The 21029-nt window shown below is 37.2% G+C and overlaps 2 protein-coding genes across 2 annotated transcripts; one reads left to right on the forward strand and one right to left on the reverse strand.

The window, feature by feature from the left end:
• Positions 1 to 14: 14 nt before the first annotated feature.
• On the forward strand, positions 15 to 17951 carry LOC124645617 (WD repeat-containing protein 35). The gene is made up of 22 exons (XM_047185416.1): positions 15 to 303; positions 684 to 795; positions 7165 to 7304; positions 7541 to 7643; positions 7866 to 8026; positions 8324 to 8471; positions 8819 to 8949; positions 9073 to 9276; positions 9370 to 9484; positions 9581 to 9694; positions 10145 to 10367; positions 10658 to 10883; positions 11553 to 11722; positions 12106 to 12321; positions 12750 to 12893; positions 13036 to 13156; positions 14127 to 14258; positions 14402 to 14495; positions 15005 to 15180; positions 15849 to 15935; positions 16018 to 16127; positions 17067 to 17951. The coding sequence occupies exons 1-22, from the start codon at positions 280 to 282 to the stop codon at positions 17236 to 17238; spliced, it is 3123 nt and encodes a 1040-aa protein (XP_047041372.1). The 5' UTR covers positions 15 to 279; the 3' UTR covers positions 17239 to 17951.
• Positions 17908 to 20463, reverse strand: LOC124645618 (thioredoxin reductase-like selenoprotein T homolog CG3887). Its single transcript, XM_047185417.1, has 3 exons — positions 20033 to 20463; positions 19827 to 19956; positions 17908 to 19735 (listed from the first exon to the last, which is right to left on the reverse strand). The coding sequence occupies exons 1-3, from the start codon at positions 20200 to 20202 to the stop codon at positions 19415 to 19417; spliced, it is 621 nt and encodes a 206-aa protein (XP_047041373.1). The 5' UTR covers positions 20203 to 20463; the 3' UTR covers positions 17908 to 19414.
• Between the last annotated feature and the right edge of the window lie 566 nt (positions 20464 to 21029).

Consider the following 21029-nt stretch of genomic DNA (forward strand, 5'->3'; position numbering starts at 1 on the left):
TGGCGGTTGTTTCAGTTAGCGTCGACTGAAAAGAATCGCTTAAACAATAAATGAGACAATTTCTTTTTAAGATAATAGCACTTTATATACTTTTAGAGACATGGGAAAAGTTTAGCGGTGAAATAGAGTACTTACTGCACCCATACTGAAGTGATCGGTGTTCAATTTAAGAACTGAAAAGTTTTTAAAAGTTACTTTGATAAATAAAAATATATCGTGCGACTTGTGTTGCTGAATTAAGTGTGTTTACGGAATTAACATTTCACACACTCAGTAAAAATGTTCATTTATATGAGTAAGAAGGTAATTCTAATTTGTTGTTATCAAATGTTACCATAGTGATGTTATGGATTGGTTTACCATGTAGAGTAGGTACACTATATTTATGAAACTCTCTACTTTAATATAATACACATAAAAGGTACATACATAAGAAAACATAGTAGGCCACTTCCAAATTTTAGTTTTGAGCCTATACTATAAAGTTATGAATAGTTTGTTGTCTTTTTTTAATACTCCTATCTCAGGAACTACTAGTCCAGTTGGAACTATACTTTTATAGTAGATACCACATTTACCAAGGAAGCTACACTTTTTCCTGCATGCACAAACTCATTCACATGAGACTTGGGTCAACATAGCATTTATTGGTGTTATAAAATGGTGGATAAATATATTTTCAGATTGCCATACCAAAACAATCGAATGTGACTTGCATATCATGGAACCATTCATCTGGGTACATTGCTGTTGGTGGAGAAGATGGCATGTTAAAAGTGCTAAAACTGGAATCTGGTAATAATGGAATTAACTATAAAGGAGTTGTCCGCTTTTTGTATGGACGTTGGTTTTTTATTCCGAGAAAAATCCAACCAGCATCAAACTCTGCTCAAGTAAATATGACAAAAATACGGAACTTGGAACTACTGAAATAATATTTTTAAAACCCCCCATTTAAGAGAAAAACGATAAAATAATAATTGATGTTATTACTATTTTATTTGTTGTTGGCAGCCCTTAAAAAAAGCTCCGCCACTCAGTGTCAATGTCTTAATGTATTTGACATTCATCCGTCACTGGCGTTAGAGATGTGCTAACTTAGGACAAGCTTCAAAGTTATCTCGGATTGAAATTCTTGTGATGCGAGAGTTCGATAATAACAATTATTTTATTGCCACTGACAAGAAGACATTTATTTTCCAAATGTATTTTTAATTAGAAATACATAATACAACATAAAGAATGTCCTAGACAATCAACATTTGATTTTGTATAATAAATCGATTGATAAATCGATTTTTCTGCCTAGAAAAATCGATTCTTCAATTAATTGATTTCAGATAACACCCCTATTGACTTGGAATGTCACAGTATCGTTCGATCGCGCCATTGGTTCGCTCGTACTTTATTGTTATTATTGTGCTTTGCTGATTTTTCTGATTTTACGGATTCATCTACTTGCACATGATTATTTATGAACTTATAACTCTGACGACTTTGCTTTTTCGTACCGGTTATTTGATATTGCACGTGATTAAGACTTCGGCTTTCGGATTACCCCGAATGTAAGTACTGTTCTTTATTCAATAAGGGATTTATTTCCACTTTTTCTTTTAATAAGTGCCTTATAGTTTTCAATCATTAACTTTATGTTCTGCTTTTATTTATTGTTACAGTATAATGGCTCTCTGCGTGAATTGTAACATAGGTATACATGCTAATCAGCAGTATGACTATGATGCTTTAAGCATGAGTCCTGAAATAGTCTCAATACTTGAAGAATGGATTACTCGGCAGGTAATGTATTTTTAACTTACCTACTTTATTAGCCACTCAAGCGTCCGAGGTGATAACAGTCACCAAAAAAATTCTTGCCTTAAGCGTCCATGGTGACTACAGTATCCGAACGACATCGTTCGGTTTAAACGTGTACAGCGCTATAGCCAGGTGGTATTAATATAGTTGATTGATACTAGATGGCGCGTTATGAAATTTGTCATCCGTGAGTTGTGATTTTTTCTGTGCAATGGCAACATTAAATTTATAAAAAAATATATTGAAGTGACAGTTCGTCGTTTTTGACAAGTGACTTTTTTGTGTGTGGAGCTCTTGACAAAAATGTGGTAAGTTTCTTGTTTTATACCTTATTTAGATTGTTATTTTATATCAAAATAAACGTGAAGAAATTTCCTTTACGAAATATGTATTATTACGACAATTTCAAAACGTTTACATAGTATAATTTAGGTGGAAAAGTTATACGATCACTACACGATCATCGTTTGATACTTTTCTATTGTTTACAGTGTATTCTAATTGGTTATTTTTGTTAAATAAATGCAAAATATACGAGAATCGTTCACTATTAGCACGTTAATGGCCATTTACAAACGAAATACATTGAGATGGGGTTTATAATGATTAAAATGTTAAGACGTTATTCATGATTTTAGTGTTGGTGAGCCGACTCCCCTTGGACTGATCTACTTACAACGTAAATAATGGTTTGTTCACACGGAGCGTTTTATGATCAATTTGGGAATGTTTTGTGGCTTTTGGCTTTGTTTATGTATCTACTTATAGGTGACGGCATGTTTATTTAGTTTTTGTTTTTCAATATCAAAGAATGAAAAATACCTAAAATTACAGTTTTACAGTGTATTTATTTTACTGTAATACCAATAACCGCTTTCTTTTTTTTTTGTATTTAACATAATAAAAAATTATATGTAATAAAATTATATAAAAGTAAACATGTTTGCTCTATAAACATACCGAACAGTAATATGCGTGTTTCATTAAAACAACGTCGTCGTGTGAACACGCTATTAGCCGGGGGGCCATCTTGTCACATTTTTACGTCGCCCGAGGCCCAGTGACCGCTTGAGAAACACTTAACTTTGTTTATTTTTTCATGACAGAAAACTAATTACTTATATTAAGATATTGGTATCATTTTAAATAGTATATCCTGTACTAATATAATAAAAAAACATTGTTACCAGTAATCACTATATTTTTCTTATAAAACTCGGAATAAAAAAAAATTACGATATTTTTTTTGATATCCTCAACTTTATACTTTATTATCATCCTATAATATTAATTAAAGTAATTTACTTTTAATCAAATTAAATTTTACGTTCTTTTAGCTTTCCGTGAGTATTTTTTATTCGAATCTAGCTATTGTAGTTCTTCAGTAGTAATCGTTTTTGTTGAGAGAGTCTCGCTTGGTCGTAAAAAAGCAATTGACATTTCATGCGCGGACAGGTGGGCCGAGAATCACTGCGCGGCTTGGACGCTTGAGTGGTTAGGGATTTATGTTGAAAAAGATTAAAAAGCATTTGTTTGCTCAAAGAACATGCATAAGAATGATAGTGTGTATGTCTAACCTAACATATTGGTTTGTTCATAGGTAACTGATGGAGATCGCATTTGCCAAGAATGCATGAACCTTATACTCACGGAACTGAACAACAGAAATGAGAATAATATTGGTGGTCGACAGCTAGGTCATCAATCAGTTTGTGTTTGGTGTGGTATATCCATTTCAAGAAGAACGGGCAGACGTTCTCGTCCCTTAACGGATGATCATCCTGAGCGGGCTTATGTAGCTGGCATCATCAGCCCCCGACAGGTAAAATATATTAAATACTAGCTGACCCAACAAACTTCGAATCATTTAAACCTTCCCTGGACCTCTACAAACATTTTAAAACCAAAATAAGCCAAATTGGTCCAGCCATTCTCGAGTTTTAGTGAGACTAACGAACAGCAATCCATTTTTATATATAAGAAGAAGATTTACACTTTATTTGTACTGCTGTTTACCAGAACACACATTTATTGAAAGCTTTATTTCAGATTCCACCAAATGGTCGAGCATGTAATGCCTGTTGGCAAAGGGCCCACAGCAATATTCTACAAGTCATTGAACCACCAAGAGAGTCCCAAGAAACTAGTGACAATGCAGAAAGTAGGTCCAGCTCTGTAGCTGCACCTGTAAGTACATTCAGTTCGGAAATTGATATGGACATAGTTCAAAATGACAATGTACTTGTTGAACTAGAAGGTTACAGTCGAACTCCAAATTCATCTAACCATTGTTTTGTTCCCGATTGTACAAACTCGGAACGTCTAAGAGTTCCTATTTACATTAAGAAACAAATATTAATTGACTACAAATTGTATGTCTCACCTAATGCCCGAGTATGTGAAGAACATGCAAGTGTATATAATTGGGAACTGTTGACTGAATATCAGTTTACAACGCAGTTTACTCAAAGTCATATAGTAGAAATGCTAGATTTATTAAGAAAAAAAACAGTAAACATTATTGATTTTGAAAATGTTGAAAATATGAACAACCATATTTGTCGTTATTGGACAGGCTTAACTGTATTGAACTTTTTAGCACTACTGAGCTGTATTACAAGTGAATTGTCAAATATATGTAAAAAACCTAAAACAGCTTTAGGATTGTACCTCATGAAAATAAGAACTGGGGAGCCAATTAGACGAATTGCATCATTAATGAGCATGAATAAATCGGTGGCATGCAGTTATATGAAAAAGGCACGTCACTGCTTGAACGAATTTTATGTACCTAGACATTTAGGTGTAAATCATATTCCTCGAACAAGCCTGTCCAGTAGAAACCTTTTAATCCCACAGGGTCTTTTTGGAACAGCAGAAAATAACCCCATAATTATTTGCGATGGGACATACATATATTTACAGAAATCATCTAACTATCTGTTCCAAAAAAAAACATATAGCTTACACAAGTTTGCAAATCTTGTAAAACCCTTTTTACTGGTGGCCACTGATGGCCACATTATAGACATATTTGGCCCATACGCAGCCACAACATCAGACGCTACAATTATGCGACTGCTGTTCGAAAATGAAAATTCGGAGTTAAGGCAATATTTTAGACAGAATGATGTTTTTATTCTCGACCGTGGTTTTAGAGACTCTATCCCATTATTGACATCTTTGGGATATACTGTTTGTAAACCTGAGACCCTAAGCGAAGGGGAAACTCAATTATCGACTGAAAAAGCCAACAAATCACGGCTAGTGACACTGTGCAGGTGGGTTGTAGAAGTTGTAAATGGTCGGTTTAAACGGGATTTCAAAATATTTCGAAATAAATATTTTAATATAGGGTCTCAAAACCTAATGAATGACTTCAAAATTGCAGGAGCTATTTTAAACCATTTTCATCCTGTTTTGACTGACCATCCTGATGCTCAAAATATACTGGAAAGAGCTAATCAGAGAATGAACATGGAAAACTATTTAGCTAACCATGTGATTAGGCATCAGCTTAATAGACGCCGAGCCAGTTTCGTCCATATAAATGCTCAAATGCCACAGCTGAATGTGTTTCCCATCATGGAGATGTCAGATTTAGTTTTATTTAGTTTGGGTATTTATCAAATTAAACAGGCACACTCTTATTATGGGGAACATATTCGGCCAAATGGTACTTTTACTGTAGAAGTAAGTGAAGATGTACAATTGATAAATATTTCAGGCATTTCGTCATCACATGAGACAGTATTAATCAGAGGACGAATAAAGTCACGCCACATTAGTAGTCGAGTGTATTACACATATATTTTATTGAAAGTGGCAGAGACTAATTGGCAAAACTGCATTTCTGATTATTATTGTAGTTGCATAATTGGAAAAAGAACTGTTGGAAGCTGTGCTCATGTGATGACAATAGTCTGGTATCTTGGATGGGCTCGGCATCAAAATAATATATCTCCACCTGCGCAGTTTCTCGACAGTATTTTAATAAGAGAAGACGTTGAAAATGAAGAAAATCAATAAATAAATACTATTTAAAAACCTAAGTTTTATTCATTACAAAACCTGTACATTAGCGTCTAATTATAGCTTGATATTCTGATATTAATCCGTTTTTAAATAGCATAATGTTGAAAGACTTTTCATCGGCTTCTGATCTCGATTCCCCGTCAATAAAAGAAATAGGATAATTTCTTATCCTATGTATTTGAACAATGGGTTCGATCCCAGGTCAGGCAAGTACCAATGCAACTTTTCTAAGTTTGTATGTACTTTCTAAGTATATCTTGGACACCATTGGCCGTGTTTCGGATGGCACGTTAAACTGTAGGTCCCGGCTGTCATTGAACATCCTTGGCAGTCGTTACGGGTAGTCAGAAGCCAGTAAGTCTGACACCAGTCTAACCAAGGGGTATCGGGTTGCCCGGGTAACTGGGTTGTGGAGGTCAGATAGACAGTCGCTTCTTGTAAAGCACTGGTACTCAGCTGAATCCGGTTAGACTGGAAGCCGACCCCAACACGATTGGGAAAAGGCTTGGAGGATGATGATTTGAACAATGGGTCGGTGGGTCGTCTTATAAGTATAGTAATAAGTTATAGTATTACTCATTATCTCCGGCTGATTATAAGCTCTTGTGTAATATGCTGAAACATGCACATTTTGTTGGTCGAGGTCTTAGTAAAATATTGTAATTTGCTCGTGAACATTCAGTCAAGTCGAAAAATAATGCAACCAGCAATAGCAAGCGTATTATTGTTTTTGTTTACATTGATTAAATCAAATATTGATTGACACTGACAGTAATGACACTTTTCATGTGCCAATTTTGACAAGAGAACTTTTTTTTGGGTGTGTTCACTTTATTAACTTGATGATTAGAAAAAGGTTTGTTCGTTTTAGAAGTAAATTCTCACTAAAATAAAAATACGATTTTTCTCAAAAGTGGAGGTGTTTAAAAATGTATGATAGATGCAGAAGCACTGGGTTTTGAGATGTCTATCCAAATATATTTAACTTACTCTGGTTGGAATTTTTAAATAATAAAAAACCATTTTCGGACAAGTCCTTTGGAAAATATCACAGAATTGAATTATACCTTAGTTAAGCCTAATTGTTGAGACTCCGAATGATATTAATTATTTTTACAACCAGGGATGGTAGAGTTGAATATCTATGTTTAGCTAAAAACTTAGCACAAATACTGGTCTAAATGATTTTTGTGTAGACAACTAGATATCATATCCATTTTAATTACTTGTATAACTGAAACTAAATATCAAACAACTATGCCACTGTGGATCTTCTGCATTGTTTAATGTAAATTTATTTTTATGGTTTTCTAGGAGGTGGTGGGAATCTCTCAATGAACCTGAGCTTGGAAGGCCACACTGGTCAGGTGTGTGTAGCCATATGGAATGAAGTATTTCAGAAGCTGACTACTAGCGATGAGCATGGTGTCATCATTGTTTGGATGCTGTACAAGGTACACTACTTTTGGACAAAGGATAAAGTCAAAGTATTTTTTTATTTCAAAAGGCCCATAACGGCTCTTTTGTATCGTCAAACTAGGTGCATGGTGCAACAAAGTGGGTCTTATGGAGAAAAACTGTACCTAAAGAGACTCCATACACTCTTTTAAAAAAAAAATGAGGCTACAAATTGTGACTTTCTGTTTTTTTTTTTTTCGAATATCATTTATGTATATCTGAAACTTTTCAGGGATCCTGGTATGAGGAAATGATAAATAACAGAAATAAATCAACCGTTAGAAGCATGGCTTGGGGCTCTGATGGCCAAAAAATTTGCATAGCATATGAGGATGGTGAGACAGTTTGATTTATTACATAGATATTTTTATTAGAGATTTATTACTATAAATACTAATATAGATATATAGCACTTTAAAAGTATGTGTATTTAGTAATTATTGTTAGTGTTTTTTTTTTTAATTAAAATTTTGTACTAACAGAATAAGTACTAAAAGGAATGTTGGTGATGTTTCAGTTAATAAGATTTTTGGAAACTTTTTATTGTTTTATTGCAGGGGCCGTTATTGTGGGCTCAGTGGATGGCTCGCGTGTCTGGGGCAAGGACATTAAAGGGCCAGGTTTAGCTGCCGTTCAATGGTCGCCAGATAATTCTCAGCTACTCTTTGCACTGACCAATGGGGAGCTGCACATCTATGATGATCAAGGAAATTTTACTGTATGTATTTTAGATTTGCAATGCATTTAGGGTTGCCATATGAGTCCGAAATATTGAGGGAGATGGTTTAACACTAATAAGAAACACATAAGAAATTCTGGAATTTTCATCCAATGTCATGACTTTTTCCATTTTTTTTTTATCTTTGTATCATAAATGCGTTCGAGAACGCGTTAAAACAAGAATATTAAGGTCTTATATTAAAATACAATCATTATGGTGCATTACGCATATGAATATGATTTTGAATGGGCAGCAAACTTTTTTTACTGCTGAAAATTTTTATCATTTTTTCAGATGCCAGTGGCTATCCATGGTGTGTCAGGGTCAATGGATATTGTAACAATGGACTGGTATTCAGGTAGTGCCCCCACCAGCAGGCCCGTACTGGCAATATCTTACCGAAGTGGCGTCATACTGCTTATGAAAAACTGCAATGAGGAAGGTAACATACGTTTTGAGGCTAGTTTAGTCTTTTTAGGAATTTGGAAAGTCTATTACATCGTAGCTTCGAAATGGTCGCACAGATTACGACAAACAGTGTCGTTGGATTTTGTCTCGATTGGCTATTGCCAGAAATTCTCTTTTTATTTAATAACTAGCTTCTGCTCGTGGTTTCACCCGCGTCTCTAATGGTGACAAAGACTATCCTATGTACTGCTCCCGGGTCTAAGCTACCTCCCCTCTAATTTTCAGCTTAAACGGTTCAGCCATTCGTGAGTTATAAAATGTGTAACTACACGACTTTCTTTAAATATTATAGATTTGTTAAAATACTTAAACCACTTTCAGATAGTGTTGTAATAGAATCAAACATGACTATAATCGATTGTCACTGGAATCATAACGGCACAATATTGGCCGCGGCCGGCTGCACGGCAGACAAGACCAATGTGGTTCAGTTCTTTGGTGCATATGGGGAGGTATGTGTAAACTAAACTGGAATAGTCATGAAACACTCATAGATTCTTCAATCACTCATCAATCTTTCGAGTTCTTAAATAATAAAATTAATTATATTCCATAATTTTATTATTGTATTTCAGCACATAAGAACATTGAGAGTTCCTGGAGGTAATATGAGGGCATTGTCGTGGGAGAAAAAGTCACTGCGCCTCGCTATAGCTATTGATTCCTTCATATACTTTGCTAACGTCAAAATGGACCACAAGTATGCGTTTTATGCAAACACATTGGCATATGTATCAGGAACAGAAACCGTTACCTTTTGGGATACCGTTACACATCAGGTTTAATGTCTTACATTGATTTATTCAAGCCATATACATAGATGATTTTTTACGTACTTACACAGCTAATAATAATTATCTTTTTTTACTCAGTCCTGGATAAATCATATACCTGATGTAATCGATATGTGTGCTGTTGACGAGTACTGTGTTATCGCTACGTTAGGACAAGTAATAATATCCAATCAGCAAGGTATTCAATGTGATGGTAAGTACATAATATTTATAATAAAAATTTGAGCTAACATTTGGTTAGGTCTGTGTGTTAGATTATGGCATTTACATGTAATTCTTCTAATTTCAGCTAAAGCAGTAAGTATTCCAGTGGTATATGTGACTATTAATAGCAAAGCGATAGTAGTGGCTGCGTCTAAGGAATCCTTCTTAATATGGAAGTTCTCTACGCCCTCCAGACCTCGTAAGTATTCGCGCATACAACTGTCATTTTGTTCGTTTTATCTCGCGGCGCCTGCGAGCGCGCCTAGGTAAAGTAAATAAAGAAAAAAAAGTTGCCTAGATAAAAAAAAGTCGCGTTAAAGCGTAATCGTCCCCAGAGCTTACAGGGTACTAAGTAGTAAATATTTTCTACCTAGATTAGCATGTACGTACATCAAAACATTCAGCCTTTTTCAAATTGCTGATCTCGAGCGTCATAACAAGTTCGCGGAAGTGATCACGTGACACTCGTCATCTTATTTTTATGGGAAATCATCAAATGACTCTTCCCGCTGACGGTTAGCACCGTGAGGGAGTGTCAGACTCTTACTGACTAAAATCCATCATGTTCCTTCGTAGGCCTATTATGTGCCAGGGCCGCGGTAACTCTTTGTTTGTCGTCTGCGCCATAAATTTGTTTGTAATATTTCAGGTTCGACAGAACATTTGTATCAAGCAGACGGGTCGCCGATATCGTCAACCGACGTAGGGTTTCACGACGACACAATAAGCTGTGTCGCGAGTTCTGACACTCATTTATTGATTGGAAGAGATTCAGGCTCCATATTACTGTTCTCTTTAGTCAATTTTAAGAAAATCACATCAATAAACATGAATTCACGGCCCTACAGGTTGGGCCTCAATTCTAATTCAAGGTATGGCGTATACAGAATTATAGGTATAGCTATTTTCTTCCCGGACCCGGCCAACATATAACCTATGTTACTCGGGAATGTCGGGAATAGTCTAGCTTCCCTATAGTGAAAGAATTTCTCAAATCGGTTCAGTAGTTTCGGAGCCCTAAGGTACAAACAAACAAGAACAAAAAGTATTCCTCTTTATTACATTTGCAAGTTTGTTACATATTATAGATTAAAATTATATTCTTTGTATTAAATTACTTCAAAGACGAATTTCACACTTAAATGCCTTTAATCATTTGTAGCAAGTTCTTCGTAATCGATCAGCCCGGTTCGTTATACTTATTGGAGACTGACATGGCTAACAATATAAGCATAGGACAAGCGTTACGTAAAGACGTGTGGAGTGCGCTTTGGGCATCGGATAACCCACAAATGTTAGCTGTGGCTGAAAAAGCCAGGCTTTACGTGATGAGAGATACGGAACCAGAAGAGCCTTTGACCATGCAAGGGTATTTGTGCAAGTTTAAGGTACGTCATTAAAGGTCGATTTTATATGAAGTTATGGGTTATTCCCGCTCGGTAACACCCTTTCGTCGACACTGTGGACGATCGGGGAAAAAAAATTGGTTCGTTCACAGTGTTGACGAACGCTACTTATTATTTCGGGTAATTCCCGTTCGGTAACACCTTTCGTTCCTGACGTCAACACTGTTTGTTGACGATCGGGAAAAAAAAAGTTTCACTCGTTCGCAGTGTCCATGAACGCTGATTTTTATTTTTAAAATACAGGAATAAAAAAATAACATGTCACGGATTTTTAAAGTGTAAAACGGTTATTATAAACATGATAAGGCCATTTTTTTATTTTCTAGTTAATTGTGTTTTAAAAGATCTAACATAATCCATTAAAACATTTTAAAAATCCAAACAAATAAAAACCAGCATTCATGGACACTGTGAACGAACGAAACTTTTTTTTCCCGATCGTCAACAGTGTTGACGACAGGAACGAAAGGTGTTACCGAACGGGAATTACCCGAAATAATAAGTAGCGTTCGTCAACACTGTGAACGAACGAAACATTTTTTCCCGATGGTCAACACTGTTCACGAAAGGGTGTTACCGAACGGGAATAACCCGTATTTTTTAATGTCCTTACTTGTCACGATTATTAACTAACAACATATTATTTTCTAGGAATTGGAAATCACGACAGCACTTTTGGACAGCGTAGACGACAAATGTACACCTCAACACATTGTAAGGGTAGAAGTTAAGTCTTTGAGAGACACGCGTCAACTCATTGAAAAAGTTGGACTGAAGGAAGCGGAGAATTTCATCAAAGATAACCCACACCCGCAACTATGGTACGATTTATCCTACACAAGTTTATTATAACTTATGAATAGTAGTACAATTCTTCTATGATTTATACTAAAAACCGGCCAAGTGCGAGTCGGACTCGCGCACGAAGGGTTTTGCACCATTATTTAAAATGAGCAAAAAAAACACGTATGTTGTATGGGAGCCCCCCAAAATATTTATTTTATTTTAGTTTTCAGTATTTGTTGTTATAGCGGCAACAGAAATACATCATCTGTGAAAATTTCAACTTTCTAACTATCACTCACGGTTCATAAGATACAGCCTGGTGACAGACGGACGGACGAACGGACAGAGGAGCGAAAACAATAGGGTCCGGTATTGAGGAGTGTTACATTTTCTGTTAACACTATCAAACTAATTTCAGGCTACTGCTAGCAGAGGCTGCTTTAAAAAATTTCGAGTCCGAATCTGCATTAGAAACAGCTGAAGCAGCCTTTGTGCGACGCAATGACTACGCCGGAATCAAATTCGTTTCACGTCTAAACGCTTTGCATTCAAATGCACTTAAAAAAGCCGATATTCTAGCTTACTTCAAGGACTTTGATGCAGCTGAGAAGATATATCATAATGAAGACAGGCGGTATGTTAAATATTTTCATATTACCAAGTTAACAACCTTATCAGAAGTGTAATTAAATAGTTTTTTTTATTTAATGACACGCTTATATTAGCTTCACTTGTAAATATGTATGTAAGAAAATCTTACGGCCAGTTTCTTCATCAAACATAAAAGTCAAAGTAATGTCTAAAGTAAAAGTAACGGTCAAATTCGTTTTTTCAAGGCTAAAGTGACAGCAAAACTAATAGAAAAAGCGAATTTGACCGTTACTTTTACTTTAGACATTACTTTGATTTTTACTTTTGATGAAGAAATTGGCTGTTAGAATCTTAATTTGACCCACTTCCCGGCCTTCCATGAGAATGAAATTTTGCACACGCCTTGAGTGCTGATGACAATACATGACAAGCTAAGAATTGTAATAAAAAGCGTTTTTTATTTCATTTAAGGGACTTGGCTATAGCTCTGCGGAAGCGTTTAGGACACTGGTTCCGCGTAGTTGAGCTGCTGAAGATGTCTGCTAGCACTACGGATGCGCAGGTTAAACAGGCCTACAGTAACATTGGCGACTACTACATTGATCGACAGAATTGGTACGCTTTTTCAATTTCTTTCGGTTGACAGCAAATAATGACAACGGAAACAGACAGTAAAAAAAGTAGTTCTTACCTAACTCATAAGTAGGCAAACTTATGAAAATAATTAGCATTTATAGCATTAATAAGGATTTTTCAGGACGAGTGCATTAGAATATTACACAATGTCAAACAATACCGAAGGCCTCAAGAAATGTTACATGGCACTCGAAGATAATGAGGCCTTATCTAAATTGTATGCAGGTTCGCCAAGAGGCAAGGTAAATACCAGTAAATACAATGTCTTGATTCTCACACAAAATTAATCTATATTAATATTATCCCACACGTAAAACTGAACGGGTTACCGCTAAACAGGGTAACACAATTTAAATATCTAGGCCATATTGTGACAGAGGATTTAAAAGACGATCTAGATATGGAAAGGGAGCGCAGGGCGCTGGCTGTGAGGGGAAACATGTTGGCGCGCAGGTTTGCTGGTTGTTCAGCACCGGTTAAAATAACACTTTTTAAAGCGTTTTGTCAAATATTCTACACCAGCAGTCTGTGGGCTAATCATACACAAAAAGCGGACAGCGCACTGCGCATTCAATATAATAACGCCTTCAGGGCGCTGTTGAGGCTTCCACCTTACTGTAGTGCGTCAGGGATGTTCGCGGATGCGCACACTGATGATTATTTCGCGATCATGCGCAAAAAAGTGGCATCAGTGGTACGCAGATCGAGGGGAAGCAGCAACAGCATTCTGAAGGTATTTTCAGAAAGGCTAGAAGGGCCTGTTATGGATAGATTTATCAAGCTGCATGTTAGACATGGGACTTGATAAATCTTCTAATAATCCTGGATGTATTGTGTGTATTATTTTATATTATTTTGTACTTGTGTGTTACTACTAACATAGTTTGTAAGTTTGTACTGTTTACTAACACGCTATGGGCCGTCGATGCCTGAAAATAAAAGATTTTTATTATTATTTATTTTTATTATAAAGAGGAAAACTTTGTTTGTTTAGTTGTAATGGATAAACTCAAAAACTACTGGACCGATTTTAAATATTCTTTCACCATTAGAAAGCTATATTATCTGCGAGTAACACAGGCTATATTTTATCCCGGTGCAGGCAGTAGCTCCCACGGGACGCGGGTGAAACCGCGGGAAACGGCTAGCTATAGATATAACAGCCCTGTCAGATTAATATATAATCTTTAATTTATTGTGCTTTGTTATTAGGAAGTTGGAGTACAAAAGCAAAATGTATTAGATGATTTAAATGATAGTGTAGGACAAGCACCATCGATACAAGCTATTATGCAATTGAAGGAAAGCGGCAGGTTGACGCAAGCGGCCGAAATGGCGTTTCAGGCAAGTCTATAATTTGGATTTTTATATTAACTTTGTTTATTAGGTATGCCAGCCTCTTACAATACATACCTATCTTTTACAGTACCTATGTACATAATTTTAATTAAACAATGATTTTAGTTAAGTTTTTTTGGTGTTTCCAGTTAGCTAACTTGGAGTCTTCCAAGAAAGCATCGCCTTTGAAGATCAAGAAGCTGTATGTTTTAGCTGGTCACTTGTATAGCCAGAGCTCTGTCGGTTAGTTGCATTTCATTGCTTGTCTTTGGTTTTATTAATTAAAAAACGGCGCACGCTATCAGCATAGAAGAATGAGAGACAGTACCTACGTTATTTTCATACGAACGCAGTATTGTTTGTGTGCGTGCGGCGACACATAAATAGGTACTACGGCGCACACATACAAACCACGCGCGGTACCTTTTTAGGGTTCCGTACCCAAAGGGTAAACGGGATCCTATTATCGTTTTCGCTCCTCTGTCCGTCCGTCTGTCACCAGGCTGTATCTCATGAACCGTGATAGAGAGTTGATTATAATTATTGAACAGTAGTAGTAGATAGTTATATAAAATAATAGTACAGAACCCGTCGTGCGCGAGTCCGACTCGCACTTGTATAGATAGAGTAATCTATGGCGGTACGCTTGATTAAAGATCTTTTTACTACGGTCTCCCATATTCTCGTGTGTGGTATACACACACGCTGTGCGACTTGTCGGCGGTGTGGTGTAGTGTGTTGTACGAGTGCAGAGGGCGCGTCGTCGCGGCTGGCGGCGCGGTGCTGGCGCGGCGCGCGCGCGGCGCAGTGGGCGGCGGCGGGCGCGGCGCGGGCGCGGGCGCGGCCGGCGCGGCACGACGCGGCGCTGCGGGCCGCCGCGCGTCTGCTGCAGCACCACCAGCCGTTACACCACAACCAACATATACAGGTCCTACCGCCTAAACAAATGTACTTCCTTACGTGCAATATTTTTTTTATAGATCGTAAAAATCATCAAATCAACCCTCCCGCTGTGGGTTAGCAGCGGTGAGAGAGTGTCAGACTTTTACTGACCAAAAATCCATCGTGTTCCTTCGTAGACCCTTATATGTACCAGGGCCGCGGTAACTCTTTCGAACAATCCCGCAGACACTTATTTAGGTGCTAACGAGAAAATTGGGGAGTATGGATTGACACCTAATACCTAGGTATCTACATGTGACAATACTTTGAACATAGTAGCCAAACAAACATTGACCCACTACCTACACGAATCTTTTTTTCCTAGGTTACACTAGATAAGTACCTACCTTCCCTATAAACTCCAAAACCTCTCGATCGCTTGACTATCTCAAATTCATAGTTTCGCTTAAAAGCTAAAATTATCGAGTATCGAAATAGCGAATACCTAGCTGTTTCTTTCCTTCCCGTGCGGGACTACGACAACAGAGAAAGATTTTTTTTAATTAGTTCGGCCTTTTCGGGGCCTTTGGGGTACCTATATTAACTATAGAAGTTCGAATGTATTTATTATTAAAAATAAATTGTAGGACATCATACTGGCGAGTGAAGCAAGAGTGTGGAGCAAGTTTTGGTGACCAATGTTCTCTGTTACAGGTTTGGTGTACTATTGCGTCAATAGCGATTCAAGCACGTGCGTTTGAATTGTGTTCTAAAGCATTAATCAAACTCGAAGCACTTGATGTAAGTTGAACCTTTTCAAAATTTTAGATGAAGTACCTGGAGATCGCTGCATTGTTTTTATGATAATATTTGATTTTTGCAGCCTCAGACATTTGAAAATTTGGCGATAGAAATATTTACAAGATACAAACCTAAAGACGCAAAAGGAAATAAAATCGAATGCCCAAATTGCGACGTCAGCATGCCTGAATGGTAAGCATCGATGTAGGCAATGCGGTAATTTGATAGTGCTTGTGCTCGTCGGATAAGGCCTCATTTACGGGGACGCCGGGCGTCTCGCGTTGCGTGTGGCGTGGCGTCTCGCGGCGCGTCTGACGTTTTTTCTGTTTACGGTGGGGCGGCGCGTGAAGCGGCACGCATCATCGCACGCGTAAACACAAACTTATAGCAATGTACCTCCATGTTCATGGAGAAGCGAGACGGGAAGCGTGGCGGTGCCCGCCGCGTCGCCCGCGGCGAATGCTCTGGCGTTTAGCGAAGCACGCGGCGGGCATCGCGGCGGCGCACGCTCGCCTCGATCAAAACGACTAGTTTTTAATTTTCTTCTAAAAAAAAGTCGATCATATGATACTCCATTGCGACGGTGACTACGTCTGTGTTACGCGATTTCTAAATAAGACTGACAGAAGATTCCGCATTGGACATAGCTTCATCGAGAATTGCCGCTGCGTGCACCGCCGCGATAAACGCCGCGTGGGACGCGTCGGTGCCGTCCGCAGGCTCGGCCGCAAAAAACGCCCTAATTCAAACAAGCGCATCTAAAATCGCTTCTCCGTAAACGCACTCATACAACGCCATATATTTGAATTCAGTGCGGGCCGCGCCGCTCAACGCAACGCGCGACGCCCCGCGTCTCCGTAAATGAGGCCTAAGAGTTTTTAACCAAGTCTCGGTGTGCTATTAGTAAACCCAAATGTAAAAAGTTACTAATTTTCTTAAAAACATGAATTTAACTTTTCAATTTTATCACGTGCAGCAACAAACATTACAATTACCTACGACCCGTGTGCGAAGGACTAGCCCAATTTTTTTTCTGTTACTGAACTCCACGTACGTAGGTATATTATTTATGTTTCGAATGTTAAACAGCGAGTGTCTTAGCTCGATGCTGAACAGATGAAATGTTGTCAGGTGTTCGTCGTGCTCGGGCTGCGGCAGCCAGTTCCCCGAGTGCGCGGTGTCGGGGCGCGCGCTGGTGGCGCCGCACACGGTGTGGGCGTGCAGCACGTGCGGCGCGCATGCGCAGCAGCACGAGCTCGTGCTGCGCCACTCCTGCCCCATGTGCCACGCGCAGCTCGCATAACGTTATACACCACAATAGCGTAATCATAAAAAAAATGTGCAAAAAAGTCACATTAGTGCAATATTGATGCTTCACTTCAGCCTTCAGAGAGCCAGACGACCGACCAAAAATAAGACATCACTTTAAACCCGTCAAAAACCGAGGAATCTCTCCTGCTGGATTTTTACCATCCCATTGATTTTACGAACTGCTCTGGGGCTCTAGTCTGCTAATTTAATAATGTGTTAATTGGATATAAATTAAATATAGCAATTTAAACCTTAGCGGGCATTCATATGCCACTTACGTAAAATTTGCAGAATTAAGCTCCTCCACGTGCTTATCGCGTGTGCCATACTGTAGACACGTGGTGGCTTTGGGTGAATGAGCTGGGGCAATGCAAATGTGAGCAAGGGGTTCCTCCTACCCCCCAAATAGACAACGTGAGTAATTTCATAACATGCGCACAGGGCTGGGACACCTGATCCCGAATTATACGACATATCTCCATTTTAAATTATAAAGAAATTCTATGTTGAATGTTTTATTAATAGACAAAGATCAAAGGGCCGCTAAACATCACTTCTTTTCTCGCTAATGAAACCGGACGTCAACTGTTTTCTAAAACTGCCCAGCTTATAATGTGACATTGTAATCTTTGTTAAAATTATATTTAAAGAAAACCATACATATTTATCTAAGTTTTATTCAATTAAATAGGGTTCACAAAGTAAGAACATGTTTTCTTTATTTAACTTGATCATTACAGAAAATTATCATTCTGACTAGATATTTAAATAAAAATGCACCGTATCTATAATGATGTATGAATCTTTATTCCAATTCTAGATAGTATTTCTATTACCGTATGAACCAGTAATAAAGCTCAGGAACGTCAATTAACTCATCAATAACTCACATATTTTAAATGCACATCCTTTCTCTGACACGCACATTATTTGTTTACACTATTTAAACCAAAAGTTACACTGTAAACTTTTAGTTAACTTTAAAAGTTACACAGAACACGATTTTTTTTCTATTAGGTAGATAATGTTACCACCTTCTTACATAATGCCAGTGATTATAAAACTGGTCAATTGGTATCTTCAAAGTGGCATTAAACTAACTATGGTACACCTAGCCCAGTAAATAGAAGTTATAAGAACCCCATAAAATGGATACAAGAAATATTTCTGAAAAGTAATAAACATGATGTATCCACAAAAATAAATATTTACGAAAGGATAATAATACGTTATTGTACTGCATGTAATTGAATCAACAATCAACAACTGTACAGTCATATTTCTACTTGAATGAGCAAATACAGTTTTTCATGAAAACAACTAATAACTATACTTTCATAAAATTACGATTACGACTAGCAAATTGTTTAGTAGCTATACAATCTTTGATCGCTAACAGAATAAACAGTAATAGTTTAGACAGACATGCAGACATTACAGATCACAGCACAGTGGCAAATGCATGAACTGAAATCGTTTTTGTTTCCAATAAGTCAAAATTAATAAAAAAAAATTACTGAAATATGCTCTCCACATGGTGCAGAAAATTCTATATCATATCATATTCAAGAAATAGTTTCTTTACAATTTTTGAGTTTATGATGTCATAGTATGTCCATAGATAGGTACAACAAAAGTCATAGATATAAGCTACTAAAGAATTTGACACAAGACTTTAAATAGGATATGATCAGAATTTAAATCCATAAGGTACCTGAAGTGTACCAACAGTATATTAAGCCGTTGCGATGTCTGTCAGAATTCAATAAATTAATGATTATACCGAGTGTGAGTATGACTTGCATTTGGTATTTTTTGGCCAGCATGTAACTGTTTTCTTGGGCATAGGAATCAACTTGATATTTGGGATTTGCTTTTTGAAAGAAATGCTTATAGAAAGTGAAGGGTGTTAGAAGGAAATATGAAAACTAATGTATTTTAATTAAATTAAGGTGCACAAATAGAAAAGAAATCCAAGTCTAAACTTTACGACCAACTTAAAGGTTTTGTATTTTCTCAGAACATTGTTTACCTTTAATGCTAATACATGGTTTTCAATGCTTCCTATTACATAAAATTTGTTTTTTTAACTATACCATTTCACCCTATTAATCTTAAAAACCTCAGTCCCTTTCATCAACAATATGCAAATATTCAAAATAATATTATTACTGCACAAAGTTATTATTTGGCAGGTCCATTTTCGAAAACTGCAAAGTATTGTCAATTATTTGAAACAACTCTGGGGGCTGAGGAATTCTTCCTGTCTCCAACTTTGACCACAGTGGAATGTTGTTGAGAGATATTTCAAATGCACCAGAAGATACTAGCTGACCTTCAATCATGTTAGCTAAGAAAAACATCATCATGCATGCATACAGTTTGTTCTCAAGGCACCAGCTCCACCATGCAGGCTGTGGTTTGTTGAGCCAGGCAAATATGTTGACCCCACTCAGTATACACATGATCAGTATCATCTTTCCAAAACCCTGAAACAATAATTTCGTGGTTATTATTTTCAAGACCACTTAATTTGAGACGAATGCAAACTAACATGTATACTGATAATGATTAACTCACAATCAATCTGGATAAATACATATTTAGACCAGGGGGGTCATAGTTTGCACCAATGACAGATATTTCTGGATATTTTTGTTGTATTATTCCTGCATAGTCTTCAAATACTTTTCTGTATCCGCATGAATAACTGCAAAATAAAATTAATCTTATGAAGTTATTGTTATCACCAGTGAATTTTGTCCCCTGTGTCATGATAACCTTACCAGTAATATATGTTCATAATGTGACCAACACCTTGACCAATTTTAGTAATGCTTTCGGCATCATTTTCACTAGCTTGCGCATAATTATTGCTGGATAAAATAATACATGTAATTACTACAGTAAGAAAACTTAAGGAAATATAGTAATTAGACGACAAAGACATTATCATCGTATTCTCACAAATTCTTCTAGGTTCTACTTCAATATTATTGTTAAACAACAATTATTCACATTAACACTGTGTTGTACAATAAGAAATTGTATTTTTAATTACTGTTCAGTCAAATAAAACACTGATTCATAAAATCATCACACGATTGACGATCTATTTAATTCATAGACAAAGACAAAACGTAGACGAATATTATTATCATCATCCAAAAACACAGACTATGCAAAGACAGGGAGCATACATCTTTGGTTGGTGCGAGAGCGGGACCAATGTACAAAAAAAACAAGTTCATTCTACAGAGTACTCTTGATGACTCTTGAGCACTCGAACACTTACTCTTGAGACCTCACCTTTTTTATATTAAAGGTAGCTTTTTAACATTATTTTAGTCTAGCTGCTCTACACGTGACAGTGGCACAATAAGGCAATCCCTAGACGATCAATTAAATTGCGCAATGTTCGTACTCTTATTGACCGCATATAGAGCGTTTTATACTTGGTGTGTACTTTCGTTGATTCCCCTGAGACCGTAGTGTCCGAGTTCACCACTCACCCTGCACCATAGGTTGAAGGCCCCAGTACACGTTGGCCCAAGTGCGGCCAATACACGCCATCACCAATGTGTACACGGGGTATTGGTGCAGGTTGGCGGACATTTGTCAAGGTTGGCGCGCATTCGGCGAGTTGTCGGTTTTTTGGGCACACATCAAAGGAATCGTGGCCCAGCTTGGCGTGTGGTGTTTACACATTCGGCCAATGTTTAGTTCGTCAGCGGCCGCTGAGGATAGTACACTTTTGTGTTGCGTATAACAATAAATAAAGTA

The sequence above is a fragment of the Helicoverpa zea genome, chromosome 3, assembly GCF_022581195.2.
Source record: "Helicoverpa zea isolate HzStark_Cry1AcR chromosome 3, ilHelZeax1.1, whole genome shotgun sequence".
NCBI classification, from domain to species: Eukaryota; Metazoa; Arthropoda; class Insecta; order Lepidoptera; family Noctuidae; genus Helicoverpa; species Helicoverpa zea.

Bases quoted from the DNA above. Each gene is read 5' to 3' on its own strand.
- LOC124645617 (XM_047185416.1), top strand. From the start codon at position 280: ATGTTCATTTATATGAGTAAGAAG. The intron at 7,305-7,540 runs GTACACTACTTT...GAAACTTTTCAG, and splicing joins TTGTTTGGATGCTGTACAAG to GGATCCTGGTATGAGGAAAT. The intron at 9,695-10,144 runs GTAAGTATTCGC...GTAATATTTCAG, and splicing joins CTCTACGCCCTCCAGACCTC to GTTCGACAGAACATTTGTAT.
- LOC124645618 (XM_047185417.1), bottom strand. From the start codon at position 20,202: ATGATAATGTCTTTGTCGTCTAATTACTATATTTCCTTAAGTTTTCTT. The intron at 19,957-20,032 runs GTAAGGTTATCA...TTTATTTTGCAG, and splicing joins ATTATGAACATATATTACTG to TTATTCATGCGGATACAGAA. The intron at 19,736-19,826 runs GTGAGTTAATCA...TTATTGTTTCAG, and splicing joins TGTATTTATCCAGATTGATT to GGTTTTGGAAAGATGATACT.